This window comes from Leptosomus discolor, chromosome 4 (assembly GCF_034619465.1).
Source record: "Leptosomus discolor isolate bLepDis1 chromosome 4, bLepDis1.hap2, whole genome shotgun sequence".
NCBI classification, from domain to species: Eukaryota; Metazoa; Chordata; class Aves; order Leptosomiformes; family Leptosomidae; genus Leptosomus; species Leptosomus discolor.
The window spans coordinates 27,145,137-27,171,324 of NC_141394.1; the positions used below are offsets into that span (position 1 = coordinate 27,145,137).

A 26,188-nucleotide genomic window follows, 5' to 3' on the forward strand; every position below is an offset into this window, starting at 1 on the left:
AATGAATGAAATATAAGGGGAGGAGGGAGAGCAGAGAGAGAGAGGTGTTATCTCACCAGCAGACAGAGCTTAATGCTCCACTCCCTTCATGACGCTGGGAACTCACAAGCCTATAAAATGTGCCTTGGCTCCCAGTCCCCTTCTCCTTCAGCAAAACCAAAAGCAAGAGGTGGCTGTACAGAGGAGGAACGGGATGCTGTTCCACCCAGAGGTAGCTCTCCTGACTCAGCCAGTACAGCATTTCTAACAGTTTGAACAGCATAACCAAAGCTTTTTCTGACAGATCTCTCCTTCCCAGCATCTGCTGTGCTGCCTTACTTCCTTTTTTCTTTCTTTCCTCTTCTTACCTGTTGGTGGGGATTTTGGAGGGTTGGGAGAGGGAGGTGGGAGAGGCACATCGTACCTGGAAGAGAGGAGAGGGACATCCAGGATGACTTCTGTCCCCACAGCCAACTGGAACATGAGCATGAGCAGCAGGTGGAACACGAGCTTTGCTGCAGCAGGAGATCCCTGGGGACAGGCACTGGGAGTGCCAGCTGGAAATGCTTCTGCCCCTGTAGCATCCTCAGCAGCCAACTTCTCAAATCAGTTTGTGCAGCCCTCTTGGCGCATTGCCCTGTGGTCTCTGGCTTATGGTGGTGTAGTGGCAGTGGCTGTTTTTGGAAATCTCATTGTCATCTGGATTATCCTGGCTCACAAGCGCATGAGGACAGTGACCAATTACTTCCTGGTGAACCTGGCCTTCTCCGATGCCTCCATGGCTGCTTTCAATACTCTCATCAACTTCATCTACGCTCTGCACAGTGAGTGGTACTTTGGAGAGGCTTACTGCCGCTTTCACAACTTCTTCCCAATCACAGCTGTCTTCGCCAGCATCTACTCCATGACAGCGATAGCTGTGGACAGGTGAGAAAAGAGAGGAAAAGTTTAGGGCTGAGAGATTGAGATCAAATTCTCTGCTGAAATAAAAATACAGAAATAACAATCATTAATGATGACAGGCAGAGCCCTCAATTCATCAATTGTGCCTCTCTGTACTTTAAGATCTCTCACTAACATGTTTTTTTCCCCTGTCTTTGGTCTTTCTGCTTCAGCCTTTCGTTGGTTTTACTATCTTGCTTTCTTTTACAACAAACATTTTCTCTCTCTGACTTCAGCTGCTTTCTGTGCTCCATCTTTTAATACTAATTCTGTAGCAGCAGCCATTGTTTAGGGTTTTGCTTCCCCATTTGTGAAAACAGTATCTGTCCCTCAGTCAATGTCATCTAATTCATACTGATAAGGAGTTGCAGAGATTGTGTGTGAAAGAGGATTTCAAATTTCCCTCCTCTTTGTATTTCTGCAGCTGGCAGAGGCATTTGCCTCCTCAGAAACCACTTCAGACTCTGTTTTTAATAGCTCTTCTAACAGACAGCTCTGAGCTGCTTGATTCCTTCTGCTTTTAGCTAATGAGACTATTTACATTGCCATCTGTGCAGAGGTCTGGTAAGAACATGGTTTCAAAGTGCTTGAATTTTTTTCTGATTATTTGCAGCAAAACAAACCTTTGTGACTGTGAAGGAAAACGGGACAGGGAAAAACTGTACCTTTGTGCTCCTGGCAATAATGGAATAGAACAGCTGTAGTCTCCATAGGCTAAAGAGGATATGTAGTTGTCAGATTTCCAAAAGAGATGCTTTGATGGACCAACTTTCTCAGAAGGTGCTGTGAGTGTCCCCTAGGAAATGTTCCTTTCTTTATGATCATTTTTATATTTGCTGTACTGGAGAGATGCTTTAGAAACCAAATAAATTCCTGAATTTTCATTCAGAGAAACAGATGGCATTGTACCTCAGATGTTTTATTCCTTTTAGCAATGCACTGAAATTACTCACAAATTTCTTTTCTATATATTCAAGTCACATGATGTATCTTGTCTGAATTGACTTGGCAGAACTGCAGCACTTTCCAGTGATGCTCGTTATGATTTTACAACGTTCAATCCATCTTCTGAGACATTATTTCTCATTTCCAGGTGCAAAGATAGGGAAACGTTGTACTTTTTCTCTGTGCTACGCATAATTCATGATAATGCTTTTCTGCTGGCCCTGCTAATTGCAAATTTTAGGCAGCATTCTCAGCCAGACGCATTTCTGTTCCATAAAGCTAAAAAAGAAAGAGAAAAAATGATTCTTAGCAACTCTTCTACCTCTCTGCTCCAGGGATGAGTGAAGACAGGAGGAAATCAGTAGCCTTTCCTCCTGCCAGTGACGTATCTTGTTCCCAGCTGTTACTCCCATTAATAATGGAGGAGGTAGCGTAAAGTCAGTGACACTATCTTTAACCAGACAAAGATTTCTTCCATTGTCAATTTGGGTTTAGCTTAAGATTTTCAACTAGCTTGAGGTTTTCAGAAATATAAAAGGCTCTTAGTCAACGATGAGGATTTAACTATTATTGCTGCAGCTGATCATGCCATTAGAGAAGCAGTTACTAGGATGTTCTGAGTAATTTTTTTTTATTTTTCTGGCAAAAACATCCACAGAGATGTAGTACTTATGACCTTGAAAGTTCCTAAATTCATGCTAGGAAACTGGAAATGGTTCCTTGGGAATCCAAAGGGTGCACTTCCAGAGCAGTAAAGAATTGCTCTGCTCCACACTGAAGTGCAATGGGCAGACACAAATATATGGGAAACGTTTTCCTTGGTTTAGTAATGTCAGATGCTGGTGCTCAGAAGTGAGTCAATTACTACTGTTACTCACTCTGATCTATTTCTAGTCTGAAAATCCCATGAAGAAATCACAATTTCCACTCCACCACATCTTCCAAGCTCACCTGCCCACAAAGACAAATCAAAATCTTCCCTTGGGGGGAGCACAGTGAACAATGCCACAGCTGTTTAGGTGAGCTCTCTGTAGTACCAAGGAACATCACGTAAAACAAAGAGCAGTCTGTTCCTCCCTCCCTATTCACACTGCTACTCCTTTGCTTTTCATACCAAATCACACCTGATGCGTTCAGTACCTTTGATCATTTCCTGGCTACCTCCGCAAAACAATTCTGCAGAGTCAAGATGAAAACTGAGGGTCAAAGTGAATGCCGAGGAATGTTGTTGGATGTACAGACTGTCCTATTCCAGGGCACAAATCTGCTGGGTGGACATTTTTTAAAACTTTGGTTCCCATTTGCCTTCTGTAAAAGTTCACCCAGTGCTTCAGACAGGACACTCTGCTTTAGTTTTTACCCAGTAAATTCATCCTTACATATTCATCTTCATTTAAAAATTAAAACAAAAAAGAAAAAGCTACAAATTAGGATAAATCTGCTGAGGGAACAGACATGATGGGATCGTGGGTTGCAACTCACTAAAAAGTATGTCGTAATATGCTCTATTGATTGTTTTAGAACTTCCAAATGTTCACAGAGTATAAATGAGTCACTGTGATTCTAGACATCACTGAGCAGAGGTCACAGGAAGTACATGCTTCCTTTCACATCTGGTTCTGTAGGCCATGTTGTCCAAGTCGTCTGCACTGTGAAATTGCTGGACTGACACAAGACTTCTGTGGAATACGCAGTTCCTGCAGTGGGGTGTGCTGCATCTGGAGCTGAGGATGAAAGTATCCAAGACTGCAGTATGACAAACCTGATCATTGAACATAGACTCACATCTATGCGGGTTTTTTCACATTTCTGACCACCCTTTCCTGATGGTCTTTTCCCCCTGCCTTCTGCTTCCTTTCCAAGAGCCTGTTTGCAGTCTTCTGCAGAGATACCACAGGTAGCTTTAACGAAGCCAGCTCAAGTATTTGAGCAGCACAGATTTTACATTGTACTGCTTCATAGGCATTCACTCATTCCTTCTTCTGTGGCTCATGCTTCACAGTACCACAGTTACACTGCTTCCAGTGCAATACTTCCTTTAGCTACCTTTTTGGGGTTCCCTTTGGGGATAAACTTTTAAAACAGCCTAAGATAAACTGAGTAGGAGATCATTCCAGAGCCAATACGCCCTTGCCTCTGGCCAGTGCATGATCCTAAAGGGTCATGTGTCTTAACTCCATCTGTGACTACTGGCCGTGGTACAGTTCTTGAACATATTAAAGACAGCAGCTTAGGCAGAATTTAAGCCATCTGGCCATGGCCACTGAAAACACACTATCCCTTCCTACTAGTTCTTAGCATGCAAAAGAGGTGGTTCATGTATGCTGGCAATTAATTTCCAATCCCAAGACTGCCTCATTATACAACCAGTTCTGTGTGTAGGCCTAGAAATAGCATATCGCAAGTAACATAAAATAACATGCCTTCAGTAGAGCACTTAGTGTATTTATTTTTTTTTCATCTACAGTACGACTTTCTGAGTTATTGTTCTCTCAGCAATTTGTAATTATTTCCTTATTTCTATAAGTTTAACTCTTTGTAAAAGCAACTGCTCTGGAATTAAACAAGGTATTCTAACAGTGACAGTGAGTAGTTGCTGATTCTATTCACATCTTACTATGCCTTTTCTTCCTAGTATGCAAGCAAATTTTTGGTCTCTGAAGAACTATTACATATATATTAGAATTCTTTATATGCAAAAGTAAATGAAAAGAATGACCTATATATGCCATTATTTCACACAAATGTAAATAAAATTACCTTTATGATACATTAATGGGTTCTGCATTACTGCAAAACAGCCTACAAGGCTTACTGCTGCTCAACATGGATCAACAGAATAGCATCAAAATCACCTACATAACTTTTTTTTAACAAATTATCAGGAAAAAAGAAAAATTATGGATTTGACCTAATCCTTTCTAAAGATCAGATTCTGCCAAATGTTACCCATCTATCCTAGCCTTGTATTCTGCAATAGCCCATTTTTCAGTTCGGCTACTTGCAGAGTCAGAGGTATTGCAATAGAAGAATGACAAAATAAAGTTCAATGTAAAAGAGGATTCCACTTTCACGCACTTTTTTTTAATCGCAAAACATTCCTCACATGTTAATGTAAACTCTGGAGCTGTTACAGTTTGCTGCCTCAGTGAGCCATTAATAATGGAAGTCCAATAATTAACTTCAGATCAGGAGATGATCAAAGAAAATCATCATTTTTAAAGCTTAAAACTTGATCTCATGTCCCAAGGTCCCATTATGATTTCAATAATAACCTCACCTTTTCCCCTTTTTTTGGTCCTTCTGATAGAATGAAATGTTCTCTTTTTTTTTGACAGACAAAGAATTTTATATTTGTCTACTCCAACAGAGCTGTTATGAAAGTTTCTATTCATATTTATTCCACAGAATTGTGTCTGCAACTCTATTTTTAGAAGGAATAAGGCTATTAAAATTAGAGCTAAAAGACAGGGATATTAGCACTCTTACTTCCGGTACCCTAGACAGGTCACTTAAGTATGACTACACAGCATCATGTTGTTGACATACATAATGTGTTGACATCAGGATGTATGTTTTTAAAATGTCATTGAAAAATCAAATAATCAAATAATTTGCAGCAGAATGAGAATCAGAATCCAAAAGCCATGGGCCCAGCCTTTTTATTTCCCAACACCCCTATATTCAATTTTCTGAAGACCAGACTCAAAATCAAATTAACCTTCACTAATTAAAGGTTAGGTAATTAGAGAATCTCCATGTTTCAGATTATTATTGATTCTTGTTATTGGCAGTCTCTGTTTCCTTTTGGTTGCCCTTCTCATTTCTTTTTGATAAGCTTCCTTAAGTATTTATAGTTCCCCCTTTTTAAATGAAACACTACCATAGCAGCTTTTGGGGGCTTTTACTGTTTCTGTAGAGATGTTAAAACTAGCCATAGTCTAGACAGTATTCGAAGAATAATAACATTTAAGTCTGGCCATAGACACTGTTCAGGGTAAACTCAAGACCTCCTTATTTACTTTGGGCTTCTCCTCATAGATGCTCCATAAAGCAGTCATTAGTGTTGACCAAGAATATATATTTTACGTCTGCACAGAAGTCACTGATAATTTCTATTATTACTGCATTAACCGCTATCACAGTCTTTCTAGTTTCCTTTGGTATGTCACTATTATTACTGTGAATTAGCTGAGTGTATAATCCTGAAGGTTATTTTTCAGAGTCATACTTACAGTTTCAAACCACAAAATTCTATATTATTCATGAATACATTTGATTTACTTGACTTGATTTTAAACTGTATTTAACATTGTTTTATTTCTCCTCTTGCTCAAGCTCCTCTCTTTTTTCATGAACCTTAGTATTACAGTGTTACATCCCTCCTACCTAGTTTCTAGTATGCCTATTATGCCAATATCCTTATTCAAAACTTGTTATTCTAGTTTCCCACCTTTTTTCTTAAACTTCTGACATGTCTACAGAAGCACACATATATTGGGTCAGTTTTCTCTTTATCTGTGACATTCTTCCCTTATTGAGGGCTGTTAATAATCCCTCTATACGCTCATTAGATTCCAGTATAAGTAATATGATACAAGCTTGTAACAGAAGACAGTTACAAAGCACAAACATGTGATTCAATTTATGAAATGAAACCTAAATTCATCATGTGTACATGCTCAGACCCTCAAAATACCACTTAGGCTCTTCATTCTCTTCAAGTGTATGCTGTAAGAGCAGTTATTATTGTCACAAAGTACTACCACAAGCCCTATAAATGATCTGTTACTGAAATTCTGAAGTAGGCCAGTGGCACGTTAGAAAATCTATTACCTTTCCAGTAGAATAAATTTTGTTATCTGTTTCTGCATGAGTTCCTACTCCTGGGACAAATTGCTCAAGGCCTTCATGTGCCATAAACATTTAAAACAGATACTCCTGCCGACATACACACAACCATCTTTGATGCAGAATAACATTATCTGAACTGGGAGTTAAGTATCTGTTACCTGTCCTGTGTGCTCAGAAACATTAAAGTACAGGGAAATATGTATGTGAAAAAATGATCCCAAATATGTCTAGCAAGTTGGGATATGGAGTGCACAGGGTATGGTCCTATGTTGTGGCCATATGGCATCAGCAAAAGATGCACACTGAGAGAACGTGTACTGGTACTTGCATTCTCGTATGTGTGCTTGGTACCAAGTGTTTTGTGCTCGGCTCACCAGTGAACAGAGGAGGTTGAAGCAAAGGCAGGCAGGAATCCCGCATTGCCCAGCCCACTGCCATCCCCCACACAGAGCTCAGCCCAAACAGAGCTGCAGCCTTTGGCCCCTCTCTCACTCACCTTCCCTCAAACTGTTGTCTCCAAGTAAGTGGTTTCCACGCAAAAGAAGAGAGAACTTGCACTGAATACCAGGGAGAGATATATGAACACAGGAACGAGAACAAAAAGCTAGATGGATTTCTTTCCAGGTTTCTTGTGCTTTCCAGATTATTTTCCCCAGAGAGATCCCCCTCTCATATCTGAGACTATTTTCATCTGAAGAAAAGTACGAAGGGAGTTTCCGTAAACTCACTGTTTTTTCCACAAGGTGCCATTTTATTGTTAGTTAGCTTTACCAGCCTCTGGTGTCACATAACTACACAAAACACTACCTACCCTACCCCCAAACTAAACTCCAGTACCTAGGCTGCCCTCTGAAAAATACTAGTCCTCAGAACTGGAAAGAAAAAGAACAGGAGAGCATTAAGGGTTCGAAAATCAAGAGGTGGAAGATAAAGGACACTTTATGACTTGGGGACCTAAAACAATTTTCTGGGGTTTACAATTCTCTTTCTTTCTGAGAAAAGAGGTGAAACAGTTTCTGCAGAACATTCTGATACAATGGCTACAAGATTCAGACTGTCAGAGACATAGGAAAAATAATCCATTTCTTGCTATGGTACAAACTCATAATGATCAGGCAAAAAGACAGAATCTTTTTGGGTTTTGGTCAAAATTCATGTCAGAGTTATGTTATTGACAACATACTGAGACAGTTTGGGAATAAATATAGGCATAATAGCTATTTTTTCCTCTTTGTTTGCATTGAGTAAATATTCTATTCAACAAGCTGCTTTCAAAACATGCAGTGAAAAAAATGAGGTTGATAAGCCATTACCTTGAGGAGTATAAGAAAAATTTACAACAGTGACTAGCCCCAAGTCGTCTTGTTCAAGGCAGGAAACAGTATCTGACAAGTTCAAACCATATGTTCAAAGGAGAAACTCACGTTAGACAGTCTTAGCCTCAAATACATTTTCTCATGTCCTTATTTATAGCTTAATGAAAACTATTAAAAGATGTAACTGTGGTTTACTATATCACGTAGCCTGCAGTACTTTTTCAAAGATAGTCAAGTGTTGGGTTGTTATGTTTGTTTCTTTCTTTCTTGAATATTACTGGCTACATGAATACATTTATGATTGATTTACCAACCAGGAGAAAAATTTGTATCATTCACGTATTTGTGTTTTCCTAAAACGAAATTATTACAAAATGACTGCAGAAACAAGAAGGAAGCTATTCAGATGGCAGTGTCAGAAATGTAGGCAATAATGGAGCAGGCTGTAGTCTGTGCAGATGGAGCATTGGTGTTGGTCCTAGATAGACCAGGGGGATCATATTCAAAGAATAGGAGAAATAGAAGCCCTTCTGTCAGGGGAAGTCAGTCCATCATTTTATGAGACAGACCACAGAAAAGTGTTATCCCTTTTCTATCAATATGCACAGGTACAGAATACGTTGTGCAAAATCAATTACATACTTATAAAAATCCAGCCCACTATCAGTTACCAAAAAAATCCTCAAGTAGAAAACATTGCATTGTTTGTGAGAACTCAGCTATACTGAAGAATTTCAATATTATTGTTTTAAGGTTTCTGTTAAGAGGTACCCAAAAGCAAGGCATTGGACACTAGTCCTGATTTCAGAAAAACTGCAGTGCTACCACCTGGTCAAAGCACAACAGCCATTCGCCGAGAGCAGCGCATGTGCCTCTGGGTAAATCAAGGCCAAGTTATCCCTCTGGGATATTGCCCACTGATCTGTCAAATGTACAATGTGTTTGTTTATCACACCATCACACTTTCTTTATGCTGTTAGCTTTAAGGTGATCACTGCCTAACAGTAAGATTGTTCACTGTAGGTCCTTGTGGCCACCAAAACCAGTCTTACTCAACAGTCAGAGACAGTCCTACAGAAACGCCTACATGCCTGTAGCCACTCTTCCTGCAGAGCAAGTCAGTCTAAATGAAAGAATACAGACCACTCCCACAAAAAAAGGTGGAGCCTTGCACTAGTAGGTAGAAGATAAAAATTAAAGAATGCAAAAGTTAAAGATTTGGTTTTCATCATACAAAATATGCCTCTAAAATCTCACAGTTCATTCCATCCTCTTTAGTCTACTGTATCTAACTTACAGAAACCTTTTGTAGGATTTTCCACAACAATGTTTTAAATAAGGGCAGAGAATAATAGCAATTTCCCTACCTAAGTTTCTTAATTACCAGTTGATTCCAAATATGAAGTTTCAAAACCAGCTTTTGTTTTGCAGGAATAACAGCATCTGTGCATTCACAAAGGAAGTGCACTCTGCTGTGTGCTGTTGACAAGCCACTTATATGCAAGCATTATGATTTTCTCCCAGTCTCTTCCTTTGTCAAGTCCCAATTTCCTGTTACAATCTGTGGCTGAATTGATTAACTTCCCCATTTGAGTTTCTAAGTACATTATAAACAGGTGAAACAAATCACTTAGGATGATTTAAGGGTTCCAACTGTGTCTCCAGATGGGCATTCGTAGGATCCAATTTTGAACACTCTTTTGTTTTTAAAGGTCTTATGTGTTTTTGCTACACTTTTCTAAATAATGTGTTAAAGAGGGAAGATTTTCCTGCCTGTATTAGTGTATGCTGTTCTACAAAGAGATAAATTAGGATTTTTTTTTTAATCTTTTCTGCTGTCAGGACCATAATACACTAACTTCAGAAGCTTTTATAGTACTTACCAGCTATTTGTCTCTTACGTTACTTGCAAACTGTAAGAGAGCTACATGATTATGCTGTCATTACAACCATTGCCTTAAAGAGTCTCCATTACTGTTTCAGAGAAAACACATTTTCTTGATTTGATGAACCTAAGAATTAAGTATCAAACAGTAAACTGTAGACTCCAGCCAAAATGAGCAGTTCTGAAAGAAACAGTTCTAAGGTCTATTCTGACCCCAGCAGATAGGAAAGTCTTGAAGTAAGAGAGTGACACAGCAAGCAAACCATGGTGCACCAGCCACCATATCTTGCAATATGACTGATTTCTCATTAAGTTCAATGGAAAGATTCTTGCTGACTTCAGTAGTAATTCGGTAGGAACAAAGACTAACACAAGCCAAAGCTGGAAGAAAAGCAGTAAGAGCGGGATCTAGCATGATCACAGCAAATAAAATCATGTGATAATGATTCTAGTGATGAAACTGATGTGCTGCCTAAAAATGCTTGAGTAGTACATAGAACATGGTGCAGATGTTGAATCTTGCAAAGTGTTGGCTTGAGTCTCTACCTGCACATACTTACATCCCCAAATTTCTAAGCGTGCATAGCCGATCTTATAATTATCTTCCAAGTTTTTATGTTGGATGGGGTAATAATGGTTTCTGCTTGTTGTGATAAATGAGCAGAATGAGTTAATTCTTTCCAGTTGATGTGTAATTTAGATTCAGCATCCCTGCTTTATTGTGTGGAACAAGCTGCCTGTGGCTCTTTATTGTGTGGAACAAGATGCCTGTGGCACTATCAGCAGCTCCCACTGGAGTGAGAAAGCATTAGAAGTCCAAGCCTGAAATCAAACAACCTCAGTAAGAGTTCAGAGCCCTTCGTTTCGCAGGGGGTCCCATTGCTCCAGCCTGGTGACTGACTGAACAGGAAATGTCCAATGACTGTGAAGCTAACTGGCACAGAACCCCACTGAATAATTGTGTGTCTACAGAATGCTCTTCAGTGGTGTAACAAGTCTTCAGTTGCTTGTAGCAGTTACAAATCCTCCTTCAGCTCAAATGCCTACTATCTTTTAGTGTCCTTAGAGACAGAGGGGTGATGAGGTCCAGGGTCTGTGTAAAAAGTATCACAGAACATGGTGAACTTGCCAGGGCCTCAGCACTTGCCACTTTCACTGACTTCAGAAGGACTGCGTAAGTTCAGGCCACTTGAAAGAACAGTAGAGAAGCAGAACAGTCATTAAGACAGATGACATCAGAGCATCAGAGAAGTCCATCTGTTCCCTTCACATGCAGTTTATGGTTCACTCATCACAGAGAACAACTCTGAGAGTACTCTCCCTTAGAGAGGGCTTGCCACCACAGAGCCCTGCTGTCAAACCATTGTGCTTTTCTACCAGTTCTACTTGGAATCTCTGGTCCACCAGGGCTGATTTTTCTCATACATCTTTTGCCTTTATACTACCCCAGTTTCTTTTCTTATTGTCTCCTCTCTCAACTCAATTTCTATCCACTATTATTCTACTATTCTTTCTTTTCTTCTCCTCCTATTAGTTTCTCACTATTCTTGTTTCACCTCCATCCTATTTTTGCATTCAGCAAACTGTTCCCCATCTCAGTTCTTTTGCTTTATCTCCAGATCCTGTATCTCATCACTCTCCCTTTAATTCCTGGCCTACTCACACAATCCTCTTTTTTCTACACCACGTTCAGCACCATTCAGTGCAGAATTCAGACAGCATATCTGCTGCTCCCAACCTTGTAACTGGCACTTTGCCATACAAAATACATGTAAGGATATCAGAGTAAGGAAACGAGCCCTAATGGCAGAGTTACACCATGAAAGATGATAACGCTTAGCCTCCTCACCTAACTAGTTTTCTGAGCAACACTCAAGCATGGAACCTCTAGCCTGTGTTAGCAGGAGCTTTCATTCCTGATGGAAACACCCTGGCCAAAACGGAGGGAGATCAAAAGCAAGGGCCAGCTGAAAAATTAGCTACTGCTCCTTCAGGTTGAGGCTAGAGAGATGACAAACAGCTTACTGGTCTTAGGTACCAGTAATGGCAAGATAGCGTTTCCAGCAAACAAAATTATAGACAGGACTTTGCACGTGCCAGCTAACAGTTCTCTTCTGGGCTCCTTTTGGTTACAGAGATTAACATCCAGATACAGCTTAAATACAGAGGTGTTTTTTAACCTGCAACTGACAGCCATTCCACATTTTCTACTATTCTTAATTACGACAACGGTGGCTTCTCTAGGAAAATGCTACCAAACTTATAAGACAAATTTGAAAGTGTAATAATTGCAGATATAAAGCAATATCTCACTATGTTAATTAAGCAATTTTGTTTCTAAGAAACTCACTTAGGGAACAAGTTAGATAGTTCATTGTAATTGTTAGTATACTGGCAATTTAGAATAAATTAGTTGCTATCAAAGGCTCAGTGGTAGAGAGCTGTCAGTACTCTCTGGTCAGCTAAGTCCTTCCTGCACAAAGGCATTATTAAGGGAATGGTCAAGGCTTCTCCACCTCCTCCCCATCTTGTTAGTTAGAATGACTGCCTGCTACATATTTTGTAATCTCTCTTGTGCAAAAGCTAGGCTGTTGGCTTATCACTCAAATTTCAAAAAGAAAGACAAGTAGCCTGCTTTTCATCTGATCCTTGTCCTTTGACTTGCCTCACTCAGACAGCAAATACTTTAAATTTCCATCAGTACAGCTGTATGAGTCATTTCACACAAACAATCCACATCTTTAAAGGGCAGTCACAAGACAGGGAGATAGAACAACAGAATTTTATCTTATCCAAGGAGAATTACTGCTGTACCTACCAGGAATGAGAATAATATAACTGGGAATAAGAATAATGTGAATGTAATAGAAATCTGACAATACCAGAAAAAATAATGTCAATGTGCAATCTGAAGAAAACTGGCAATTGAAAGGAATGTTTCCAGGCTAGGAGGAGACGTCTTAAGAGTCCCACAGGCATGTGAAGATGATTACTTGTTTATGGGTTATCACCTACTACAGGTAAAGATCATCAAGCATTTTGGACAGTATCTGGCAGCCCACACTCAAGCTAGCTCAATTTGAAAGACAGGACTCATGACTACAAACTTACCTTCATTACCAAGTTGTACTTACTCTTTGGAGAAGGGAACCAGGGGTTAGATGGCAACAATCCAACTGACGTATATTTTCATGAGATCTGCTGCTGTCTCAGGAGAAGACACCCAGCACCCAAATAAAGCTGTTTCATAGTCAGTATGCAACACAGAAAGCACCAGTTTAGTGGAAAAAAAAAACAAACAAACAAACAGCAGGTGAAGAAGAGGGGAATTAATTACCCTGCAGGAAAAAGTATGTAAGTGCAGTAAAAGCAATGCAAAATTAATAGGCTTGAAATTCTAGGTAGGGAAATTGGCGATCCAGAACTGAAGCTGGTTTAGATCACTCTGTTTCTGACAGCATTTAGCTGTTTTAAAGTATTAGCACAGTTACCATGTCTACTAGAGGCTGAGTACCACTACAGTGGCAGATGTTGGTTTTTATCACATATTTGATGGTTAACTATAAATGGAGTTATTTTTGCTAAAACAAATATCTATTCTGTAATTACCCATCTCTCAAGTATGAAAGTTCCAAAATGTAGGAATATCTTAAATGAAATTGTTTTGACATAGCAGGCAAATAGGGATGCAGAAGATTGCTTTCACAAATTCTTATCAGGAGAATTACCTTATGAATATTATTATTATCATCTTGTAGCTAATGTCTGTACCTAAAAATCTTGGGCAAGTCTGCCTCGAACCTAGATATGTACTGTAACAATTAGGACAGGTCACACCTTCCTTCACTTTAAATGAGTGGTACTCGTTGCAGCAGAACAGAACTTATTAATCCAAAAAAAGGATTGATTCAAACAAATGGCAGCTTATCCATTGTTTTCAATGGATTTGAATTCAAATCGTGCCTGGATTTGGAAGCACAGACCCCAGCAGTCACCTAACAGGGTAAGAACGGTTCTCATGATCTAAAGCCAAGGCAGAAGATGAGAACACAAAAAGGAAACATCATGAATGGCTTTGAAATTTTATCTATGAATGTTGAAAGGACAAATATAGACAAGAAAACTGAAGCCTGCCATATGAGGAAAAGCTTAGAGACTTGGTTTTGTTCAGCCTTGAGAAAAGGCAGCGTAGGGGAGACCTTATCACTGTGTTCCAGTATTTAAAGGGTGGCTACAAAGAAGATGGAGACTCCCTTTTTACAAGGAGTCACATGGAAAAGAGGAGGGGGAATGGGTACAAGTTACTCCTGGGGAGATTCCAATTAGACGGCAAGAGGAAAATTTTTCACAATGAGAACAATCGACCATTGGAATAATCTTCCCAGGGAAGTGCTGGATTCCTCAACATTGGACACTTTGAAGATTCATCTGGGCAGGGTGCTGGGCCTTCTTGTCTAGACCGTGCTTTTACCAAGGAAGGTTGGACCAGATGATCCTTAAAGTCCCTTCCAACCTGGTATTCTACGATTCTGTGAACCGCATATTGGTGTCACTTTGGAAAAGGATCTATGAAATTATGCTTGCTTACCTACAAAATAATTCATTCTCTGTGAGTGTAAAGTAAACTGATTTTATAACTTCTAAGCACCACAGCAACACTTACAGTTTCAACAACAGCAAAAAATTCTACAAATGTTGATGAGACAATGTGATTTCTTTTTCACAGTCCTGCCATACATTGCCCATTACTGTCTGTGTAATTTTCCATACAGAAAATGGTCTCTGAATCTATCCCAATCTATCTTTATATGAGGTAGAAATGTACAGAAAGAGCAGATGAAGAGCCATAGAACATCTTTTACTTATTGCAATTCCTTTAGAAGATATAAATGACACAAAGAGGGAAGCAATACTGGAAAGTTCTGAAAATATTTTCTCTACACATATAGGCTGGAACAGACGTGGTTTGACTTTCTAACTGGGTTTGAAACCTGAAACAGACAGGGACAAGGGCAATTGTCAGGCATGAAGACTGGAGACCTACAATGGACACAAAAAGGACCTTTAGGAAATCACTGATCTACTTCAATAATCTTGTCAAAGATGGTCAGATAACTAGACATGTGAAAGAGAATGAAAGTATATGGGCCATAATTATTCTTTGGCAATGAGGTTGCATTTTCCAGAATTAGAACTAATCCCTGTGATTGATGACAAACGGTTGAAACTGATCTAGCCATTCTCCTAGAAATCTGGAAACATTCAAGCTGGTTTTCATATTCACCCCAGTTTCCTACCTGTTCAGGTGTTTTCATATAATATGAAAATAAACTAAAAAAAGACCCAACCAAACCACACACAAGGAAACACAGAAAATATTTTGATTTTGTTATTTTGCTTTTGACTTGCCCTGGTTATTCCTGAGGAGCTTCCAAATCATTGCTAATCTAATTCTGATTTCAGAAAAGCAATGGTTTGGGAAACACAGTGTAGAATGTTGATGCCACCAATGACCACAGAAGGGCAGATCTTGAATAAGCACAGATACATTGAGTACATCCATAGAAATTTCTTGATTTAAACTGCTGATCTGTTAACTCCTACAGCATTGTGTTTCAATCATGAATAAAAGGATTTTTTAGTGTACTTTGGGAATCCTCCAGATCTGAAGCAAAATATTAATGAAAAACCATTTCTTTGTGTTGGTTTGGGAAACATTAGGATGTCAGATTAAAGAACATGTAGTTAGTTATTCAGTAAGCTCTATCAGTAACACAGTATGGATCTACATATAGCTAGTATCCCCCTGGTTTTATAGAAGTACAAATATTTCTTTAAACGTGATTCTGGATGATACTTATCAGCATTCCCCCTAATAGTAGAAGAAATTTTGAATAGTGTTGCTATTTAATTAATATGATTAATAATTTCACAAGTCATTATTTGGTCATTGTTGAATGAAACAAAATAGCATGATCAGGGAAGTTGGAGGAAAATATGTTAATTCAGGATTTAGACCAGAAATCAAAGCAGTAGCCATGCTAAGAAAAACGTGAAAAACACATGAAGTATGTGATATAGAGTATATAAAATACAAAATTTCTGTCTCTCTTGTTCCTTGCATCTATAACAGAAATCAAAATACAGAAAACGAGACTTGTTTTCCTTTTACTGTCTGTCTTGATGCCTTCCTGTTGCTCTTTTTTCCTAAGCTTTCAAATTGTAATTACTTAGTGTAAAGTTTTTAATTTTTTTTGCATGTTATTCTAAAGTTATCAGCATACATGGATTGCCAATACAATTATAGGGCAGCAAGAAGAATGTTATCCTACCTGTGAACAAAGGAAATGAGAAAGCAAATGAGATGTTTTCATGCTTTATGCATCTATTTCTCTTGATGTTTTTATTGCTTCTACACTGCCCGGGGAAACGATCATATGGCACTTCTCTCAATCTCTGTACGAACCAGTTGCAGTCTGGGGATCTTTGGCAGATGATCCGAAGTCAGTCTATGTCTACTGAAATAAATGCATGCAGACTTATCACGTTCCTGTAGCTTTTGAACAGATGACTAATAATCCTGACAGCTTGGCCATTAATTTTTTAATTAGGGATAAACCCTGTATTATGTAGCAGAGCAACAGAGGATACAGCTGCCTTGTTCTTTTTCAATCAGGTTGTGCAGTAACAGGATTAACTAACTCTTTGAGAAATAGTTGCTGTACCAGTATACGTATGGTTAACTGGGTGTCCCACAGCTTTAAAATAACATTCAGTGAACCTTCTTTCTCTTTCAGCCCTGCCTTCTTGGGGCTGAACTACCCAAAGAGCACAATGCCATCAGAACTCCAGGAAGATAAATATCTCTGCTTTTATCCTTCTCCCAACCCTAAGCTTTGATTGATTCTAGATACTTCCTAATCTCTGAAGGTTTCTTATGCACGGGCTTTTGCTTTATTTTACAGATACATGGCCATTATTGATCCCTTGAAACCTAGGCTCTCTGCAACTGCTACCAAGGTGGTCATTGGGAGCATATGGATTTTGGCTTTCCTGTTGGCCTTTCCCCAGTGCCTATACTCCATAACCAAGGTGATGCCTGGGAGAACTCTTTGCTATGTAGCATGGCCAGGTGGTCCAAAACAGCATTTTATGTAAGATTTTGTTCTTTTAATCTTGTGCATGGTGGTGTCTACAATTGCAATGGACTTGGCAAAAGTTGTAGAGTATCATATAGATACTCTACATGCAGAATAACTAACAGCATTGATCACTGAGAAACATGAAGTGCATTTATTAAGCTAGAAAGATAGCGCATTTTAAGGGATAAGTGGAACACATCTATTCTCTTCTACTTCTATAAGTGTTCTCCATCCCACGCTGCATGTTTATCATCATTGCTTCACTTAAGATGGCTACTTCTATACAGACAGAGATGGTCAGAAATGGGGACAGAACATGCAGTTCAAAGCAAGCTTCCTTTTCATCCTGACCAGGGAAACAAGTATTTCCAGCCTCTCTTTGTCCTAATCAGATTTTTTCCTCTGGATCTCTTCATCAGAGGGTTGGATTTTCCCACTTTATTCTGTAACAATATCACAATTACTTATGTCAGGTCTCAGTTCAAATAAGAAAACTGTTAAACCTGTAATTGGTTCCAGTTTCTGGAAGTGTGGAATACAGTCAATTGAATTCAATATATCCTATTCGTCCCTCTGGCAGAATTAGGAATAAGTGGTTACCTAGTCATATAAACATTATTTGCCCTTTCATGTCTTCATTGGCATTTAAGACGAACTCTGTAACCCAGGCTGAAAGCCTGCTAACCATCCAGAATCAAATTTGACCTTTTGCTATCTTTCAGGCAGATGAAAAAGGCCCTGATCATATATAATTTTTATCACTTTAGGAGCCATGCACAGACATTTCTCTTTAGGGCAGTAAGCTCACTCTCAGCAATAGCCAGGGATTCTTCACTGATCCTTCACTGGGATTTTATCTGAAGATGGCATTTAACCAGAAACTAACAGGAGGCAAAAGAAGTTACCTTTTTTCCCTGTGCGATGACTATGTTGCACATGAGCAACTTAGATCTGTGATGCCTACACACAACAGGTCTGCCATATGAAGTACTTCGGGTAACACATGACACTTATCAGGGCCTTACCATTTAAATACTTATTTCCCTCTTTCATTTGTGGTCCAGACTAGAGCTCAAAACCCCTAGCTTGCACTTAGGATACTTGGCTGTGCAATAACTAAATCAATTCAGCTAGTTATGGACAAACATACCTTACTCTGCAGTCACTAATCATGATAACTATAGAGTCATTCCTAATTTATGCTAGTACAAGTTCAGAATCAGAACTAAAAACCCCATAAAGCACTTGCATTAAAATGTAAATAAATTTGCAGTGCAATTCAAGACTTTCAAAAAAGACAGTGAAAACACTGAGAACAAGCCAGCCAGTAGAATACACGCTTTGTGCTACAGTAGCACTCTTAACTTCTGTTAGCCTATTCCATTGGCGTAACTCTGAAAGCACTTATCGGCTTAATGCCTTTTCATTGCAGGTATCATGTCATTGTGATTGTGCTGGTCTACTGCTTTCCACTGCTTGTCATGGGCATCACTTACTCCATAGTGGGAATTACCCTCTGGGGAGGAGAAATACCAGGAGACACATCCAACAAATATCACGAGCAGCTCAAAGCTAAGAGAAAGGTACTGTTCCATTAAACCTCACTAAGTGAATCCTGGTAACATCATCTGCAATTGTGTTGCACAGTATCACAGTATGTTTCTTCAGAAACACCAAGTCACTTAAAATAACAGTAATGAGATCTACTTCAATAAAAAATGTTATTGTTTGACAAATTGTCTTCTATGTTCACAAGATGTTCTTTTTGTAACTTTACTGTTCATCATTAAATAAAGGTAACATTTGGATTTTCACTTCTTGCTGCACATGCAGTGGCATATACTCTGTCTGATACATGGAAATTAAGCCCAAATGTTTAGCCTTTACAGAGCTAAAAATACTAAGTTTTGCACGACGGGCTAGTGAAGAGTTAGGTCCTCTTAGGCCAGATTCTCATCAAAGAAAAATGAATCTTGCTGTAATTTTCAGTAGATTAAGACCCACGCATCTTTGAGAGGAGTGCTGTTCATATTGATGAACTTATAGGTTCATTTAGGTTTTCAATCAATAACTTTTGGTGAGAAATACAAACTACTTTTGTCAGTTATTTCCTTTCCAACTTTTTCACAGTAAGTATTGCCTAATCTAACAAGACTGTGGATTGCTTATGAACTGATTATTTGACTATTTCCAGTTCAATTTTCATGATGTTACAGTGCCATGAAGGTTTCTTTCTTATAACATTCATTTTCTTAACCTAACTTTTCTTCTTTAATAAGGCAGCCCTTCTGCTTTTTATTTCTGACTTTTTTAATACTAAAATGCATTTAGACTTTTGGATTTGAAAAATTGGTACTCAAACATGGACTTCTACCTCACAATGATGAGTACATTTTCAATGTCTCAGTTTGCTTCCTGATACGGTGAATATGTTTGAACTTTGGCATATGCTACCACACTGCAGCAATAGCAGAGTGCAGTGTATTGGGTCCTGAGACAACAGGAGATCTTCTGCAAATACTGGAGAACACTGATGTTTCCATTTCTTTCAGGATACTGCCAGGAACATATGAATGTATCTTTTCCCCTCATACTACGTAGAAAAAGTAGTTACAGCAGAGAATATATGAAAGGAAAGATTAGGATCATTTTCTTATTCATACGTCTTCAGACTCATAAGAGACAAGTGCAAAACTTTCTATGACAAGTTTCAGTTGTCAGAATGGCAGACAGGCCTACACAGCTTTACGGCACGATGTGCAATGCCTCCTATGAAGCTGAAGGTGTTATTTATGTCTTTACATAGCTTTTTTTAGAGGGCAAAACGCTAGCCTCTTCTTAAGGAAACGAAATGCAGTTTGACTAGTATTATCACTACTATTGCCTTGTAACAGTTCAAAGTTTATTTGGACTGTGAACAGAGATAAAATGATGAAAAATCATCATGGAAAACTAAGCAGTTTGCTTTGCATATTTGCCCCAAAGCGAAAATATCAGACTACTTTCCAGAAATCTGAAAGCATTTCAAAAGATGAGCGTTTCACACTCTAATATTATCCACAAAAGTCCAACTTACTATTACAGCCTTTGCCATGCATGTGTCACCCAAAAGTGTATTTTCAAAGTTATGAAATTACCTTTCACATAGAGCATAAGCAGAAAAAGACTTCACTAGTCAATTAACTGTGCTATTACCGATACTGCCCTTTTAGCCAGGGAAAAAAAGGAAGCAAATACTCTGTGGAGGGTGCCCAGGCACAAACCAAGGAATCACTTTCTGTAATAGACACAGTTTGTAAAAGCAAGTGTGAAAAAAAAATTATTAAAAGCTAACTTGGAGAACCAGAAGATCCCAGAACTTCAGCACCTGTTATCATAATGACGAAGTAAAATAAACATGTCATAAAAAATAAAGGTCTCTGAAGAGAAAACCTGGCTTTTGCTATATGCTGTGAAGGGTCCAATTAACACCCTTGAATACTTTAAAAACAGCACCTCTTTAGAACTCTAAATATATGCAAGAGACAAGGATTAGCATCCTTAGGTAAAGGATTTTAAATGTGAGAGTACTAGAATGCATGCCTTCAACACGTGCAGGGTGATTAAATTATGTGCAGATGTAACTGCATCAGTGACTTTATTGTCAGGGCTCCATGACAGCTCTTCAGTTCCACTGCTGTGCTCTCCAGCAGGATTTATGAAATAACTGGTATTTGGAAAGATGAATCATAATTGGTCATTCATGGAAATGAAATAATAGACTGGAATAGAAATAAAGCTATCACTCAGCCTGCCTCTGGTAACAGAGCTATTGCTTTTCCTTTATTCAAACAAAGAAATCATCTGTTTTTCTTGCTATTTAGCATGCAGATATCTAGACATACAGAAAGTCTGTGCACTTATAATGAAGGAGAAATATAAAATAGCTGACTACATGTTTCATATTATGCAATGATACAGTGCAAAAGCTGATTAGGGTTGTTTGAAATGTTATTGAATGTTAAGAAGGTAGTGACCAGTACATGTAAGACCTATGTTTGCCAAGAAAGATTTGAAGCTTGAGGAAGTTGTTAGCATTTTGATAGGCAGTCTCATCACTTCATACGTGTGACTGTGCAATGCACCCTGAATCCTTCTGAAAGCAACATCAAAGAACAAAGGATTCAAAGAATTTCACAGTACACACTACAGGCTGGGCAATACAAAGTCAAAGGGGTCAAAGACTTGAAATTATTAGAAATTCAGGACTGCATGAGACTACTAGCAGTACTTTTTTTTTTTTTTTTTTTGACAGATCAAATGTCTCAGGGACTGACCCATTTAAATTTGCCTGCCATCAGCCTTTTGAACTTCTGAACATTCACTACATGTGGGGACTTTGCAGCCATTACACTTTCTTAAAGCTCCTGGCATGAGACTGACTGATGTTCAGATGAACATCATCTGTTCTCCTGCAAACCTCATTTTCACAAGACAGAATTTTCAATACTGTCATACGTAACTGACGTTTGTATAGGTGGCTCATAATGTAACTCTCAGTTTTAGTAGGTCAAAGTAGTCTTTATATTCAACGCAAATACTTAGAGACTTGCTCTCAGATGTTCTCTCCACACTCTGTTTGTTCTATCTAACCTGTTCCAATCCCTCTTCCAACTTTAGTTAACCTGTAAGAGGGGACAATCATGTACTGTAAATAAAATCAGTTACTGCTGTCTTTGTCAGTTCCAACATAACTGTCTTCCGAAAAAAATAGTGTTTCTCTCAACAGAAGATGCCATTACTTTGTCCCAATAGGAAGAATACAGAAGAACAGAAAATACTCTCCTCAACTTTTGTATCATTTCTTTACAGTTCCTCTTACCTCTAACTATTAACTTATGATAAAAAGACACTGTTCATCTTTTTCAGCAATTTTTGTGACCCATCCATACTTATGCCTTTGCCTGTATTCTTTGCTTCTCCCAACACAGCTTGAAGTGTCATCTCAACTTCTTACTGCAACAAAGCCTGATTAAAAGCCATATTTTTCCAATATTAAAATCGGTTTGCAAATTTGCATATAAAACCAGAAAAGAAATCCCACATATGTTTTCTGGTGACTCACAGTATTACAGGAATCACTAAAGAGATGGTCAGGTTTACCAGTCTAACTACATAAGAAATTTTTCAAAGCTTTATCTACATAGATTTTGACAGCAAAAGTAGACATCCCATATCCATTTACAGTCAAATACATCCATCTAATTAGTTAATACACCTAGTTAATACAGTATATGCAACCCAGCGAAAGAGAAAATGAAAAAGTAGAAAACTTAAGATTTCTATCTGAAAAGAAAATAATAAAACAATATGGGACTGTAGGAATAATGATGTCATAAGAACCACTTTTGAACGTGAATTCAAAATATTCCAAAGCAAGAGAGAGGCCAGGACGTACTTTTCCAAGTCAGGGTCAGAACAGTTACATATAAACTCAAAAATCACTCAAAATTGCTGTGTGACAAGCTTTTACTACATAAACAGAAATATCCAAGTGAAGTCTTAAAGGACTACACATAAATATTACAAAAAGCCACCCCAATAATTCAAAATAATTTTCTGAAATAATTACATGAAATATTTCCCCTTTCATAGACTACGGAAGTAAGCAACAGGACAGGATCTAAACAAATGGTCTCTCTAAGAACAACTGCATAATGACTTCGCATGTAGGCACTCATGTATTTCTGTTTTGTTCTCTCTTTTTTTTTTTTTTTTTTTGCCCCCTCCTTTCATGGATTTAAAGAAAGTCCATAGAAGGGCAACTAAAAATAAAAGATCGAAGGTCCCATGAAGAGATTAAAATGGCCTGGATTTTTCAGTTTGGAGAGGAGGCCAAGAGCTGAAATGATCAAGGTTTACAGAATGACAAAGGTGGTAGATAAAGCAACTGAAGAACTGTTGATGACCAAATCCTGAAGTACAAGAACTAATAGGATAGCAGTTTAAAGCAGGTAGAAGAGAGAGTACTTTAAGAGGGAGTAATTTAAGAGTTGGTAAAGAGATTCTGAGACTCTCTCCTGCCAGATGCTCTGATCTCAGAGGGTTCAGAAAGGGATTAGGGAAATTAACAGGCAGTAAATTCATAATTAGATATTGAAAGGTTGAAGCAGATATGCACCCTCCTCTAATACAATTTTGGATGCTGGGCAGTATTAGGAAAACAGAAGATGGAAAATGGCCAGGTTCATGGGATCAGGCTCTCTGATCCAGGAAGAATTGTCCTATGTCCTTATGTTCCTTTTTTACATGGTAGTACACCTATAATTCAGTTCAGTGTATTCAGTTCAGCATGTTATTCCTGACTTCTCATTGGCTTTCAGTGCAACTAAAAAGGCAGATTTTCCTTTTTTTTTTCTTTACCACATATGAATACATAACATAAAATCATGTTAATATACATTCTATTCTACATTGCACAACATAAGAAATGCACTAGTAAAAAATAATGATACTTCCGCTGGCATTAAATGGTAGCTGACCAGGTCAGGATGCGAGAAAGAAGCTGAATTGTTTCACTACAGAGTACTTTATTAAGCGGCAGATTTTATTAAATTAAAAACAAAACAGAAGAGCAAGAAAGTCAAAGCCCAAAACATTGTAGTGTAGTATCAAAACTTGTGGAACACTGAATTAATTATGGGCACCCACAAAGGATGACATAAGTTTGGAAAAACAAGACCATACTCATAATATAAACCTTATTGACCAAAAATAGGTGGTGAGACTATTACACTCTGAAGTCACATGTCACATGGTAAGTAATTCTGAAATCAGAGATACTTACTGTTAACAATGAACCACTAAGTCTAGACAGACAGACTAGTTAGATACTGCCCCATTCATAAAACCTCATGTGAAAGTTTGCATCCAGCCATAAGAAACAAAAATGCTTTGACACTCAGTCCAAGGATTTGTCTTGCATGTGACTTCCTATTTCCTGCCAACACCATCTTGAAACTTCACTTTTATCCTAGACATTTGTTCAGACTTCTTCAAGGTTGGAACATAATTGCTACCCCAGGGGACTACATGAAGACACGGTAAGTTTAATATCTTCCCAGTTATTGAAGCAATCCATCTTCTCCCAGCTTTTCCCAGCACAAGGACCAGCATTCCAATCTCCAATAGTTTATGTTATATTCATTTTCAAAATGGCATAAGGGAGTCAAACAGCTTAATGTAACAGAAAGTCAATATAACTTGATTGTTCTAAATTCCATTAAAAACACCAGCTGCAATCAACTACCCTACACAGCTTTGTACTACAGACTTCAAGGGATAGCTGAGTCTTCACGGCTGACACACAAGTCTATAGTGAATTATCACCTATGAATGTTTTTGAAAAGTCAGCCAGTAATAACCACATAATTTTTTTGCCTTTATTCAGCTAATGGTCTACCAAGGCTGCACGTATGTCTAAGTATTCACTTCTCCATGTTATGTATGGAAAGAGAACCAGATACAGGTGGAAGGCATCTGGGTTACAGCTCATCCAAATGGGCCACGTAACAGCAGACTGTGGAAGAGACTTATATTGCCCTCATACCTTTCCCATCACTTATTTATTCATGGGGCATGAAAGTTTCCACGTTGTAGCTTCATTTGTGCTTGTGCTTCACGGACAAAAACGTGCCACAGTGAGGTAGGAGCACTTTGCTTACATACTGATACTGTGCCCACTCCAGAACTGTGCAAACATACACAAAGGGGCACGTTCACTTCCCACCTGGGAAGGTACCCTTTCCCTTTGGTTAATTTTACATTTCTGAGAGTGATGAGTGAAACAACATACCCTTTCTGTTGTGGGATAATGAGGTGCGGGAATTCAATTTGTTATGATAATATATACACCCTGCCAAAAAATAGGTGCCTATGCAATTTTCTGGTCCATCAATAATCCTCTTCTATAAATGGCTGTACTCTTTGACTTTGCAGAGATTGACAATGAATATAAAATGGAGAAAAAAGGTGGAGTATGATAGAAGAGGAAGCTGGAGAATTAACCCTATTTTAAGAACAGCTGGTCTCACTGATCTAACAGACATAGCACTATAGGTTATATTGTGTGGGTGGCTATATTGCTTGATCATCTGAAATTTCATACAGCTACAGTTAAATTATCATATATCCAAAATGCTGATGCATTATAACCGCCTTGTAGGCCAAAGCTTTATTGTGGTGGAAACCCATAGCTGTACTTCAGTGCAGCCCTTCATAAATCTAGCAGGCATAATTCAGCACAATCAAAAAGCAAAAATACTAAGTAGCATCAGGTTGAAGGACCATTTACCCCAGCTAGCATCAGTTCTGTACATTCCACTGCTTTGCTGGCAGTCAACAACCAAAAAAAAAAAAAAACAGAGATGCTTTTTAATGATTCCAGTCCTTCCACAGAAATGTCCACTGATTTATTCCTTAGGCAGCTGAAGGTGTGACAAAATAATACCAAAAGTGGTAGCTTGTCATGCTGGTACAATGTCTTTACTGTACATGAAATACAAAGAATTGAACTAAAAGTTTCTGAAGGGTTTAGCTCTGATTCTTTCTTTGTTTTCCCTATCATAAAACTAGACTAACTTTACGATTTCATATTTTCAAGTCAGTCTCCTCTGAGGTCAGACTCACCTAGTCATATATCTTAGACTTTGTGAAACTACTCTAGAAATTAAATCCATTTCTAGATTTTCATATCAATGAGACACAGCAAGTTTCAAACACGTGTTTTATCTGTAGTTGTGTTTGACACTGTCACATTTCTTGCTTAAAGTTAAGAAGAAGAAAAAAAGACACACAGGAAGAAGTAATTTTCAGGAGTTTTTTGTAAGTTCCTCCAGAAACAAAGTCGTTCCTTTTTTGCCACACAGTGGAAGACGTTAAACTGTGTCCAGACATTTCTCCACTTATTCCTTGAGTGTCAGTTTGTCTCTTTCAATATTAAAATGTTAAGTGAAAACAGGATAGGAACCAGCCTGCGGGCCCAAGACCTGTCATCACAGGCAACCCTAACTGAGTTCCTCTGATATCATCTTAAATCTCCAACTTAAAACCATTTTGCCTTCGGGACCACTATGTCTAATGCAAAG

General features: G+C 38.4%; 1 protein-coding gene across 1 annotated transcript in view; it reads left to right on the plus strand.

Annotated features, from left to right (window-relative positions):
* The first annotated feature begins 430 nt into the window (after positions 1 to 430).
* TACR3 (tachykinin receptor 3) overlaps positions 431 to 26,188 on the plus strand; it is a 40,272-nt gene continuing 14,514 nt past the window's right edge. Inside the window, exons 1-3 of the mRNA XM_009951965.2 lie at positions 431 to 906; positions 16,887 to 17,075; positions 18,496 to 18,646. Coding sequence (XP_009950267.1) covers positions 431 to 906; positions 16,887 to 17,075; positions 18,496 to 18,646 — 816 coding nt within the window. The remainder of the gene's footprint in view (positions 907 to 16,886; positions 17,076 to 18,495; positions 18,647 to 26,188) is intronic.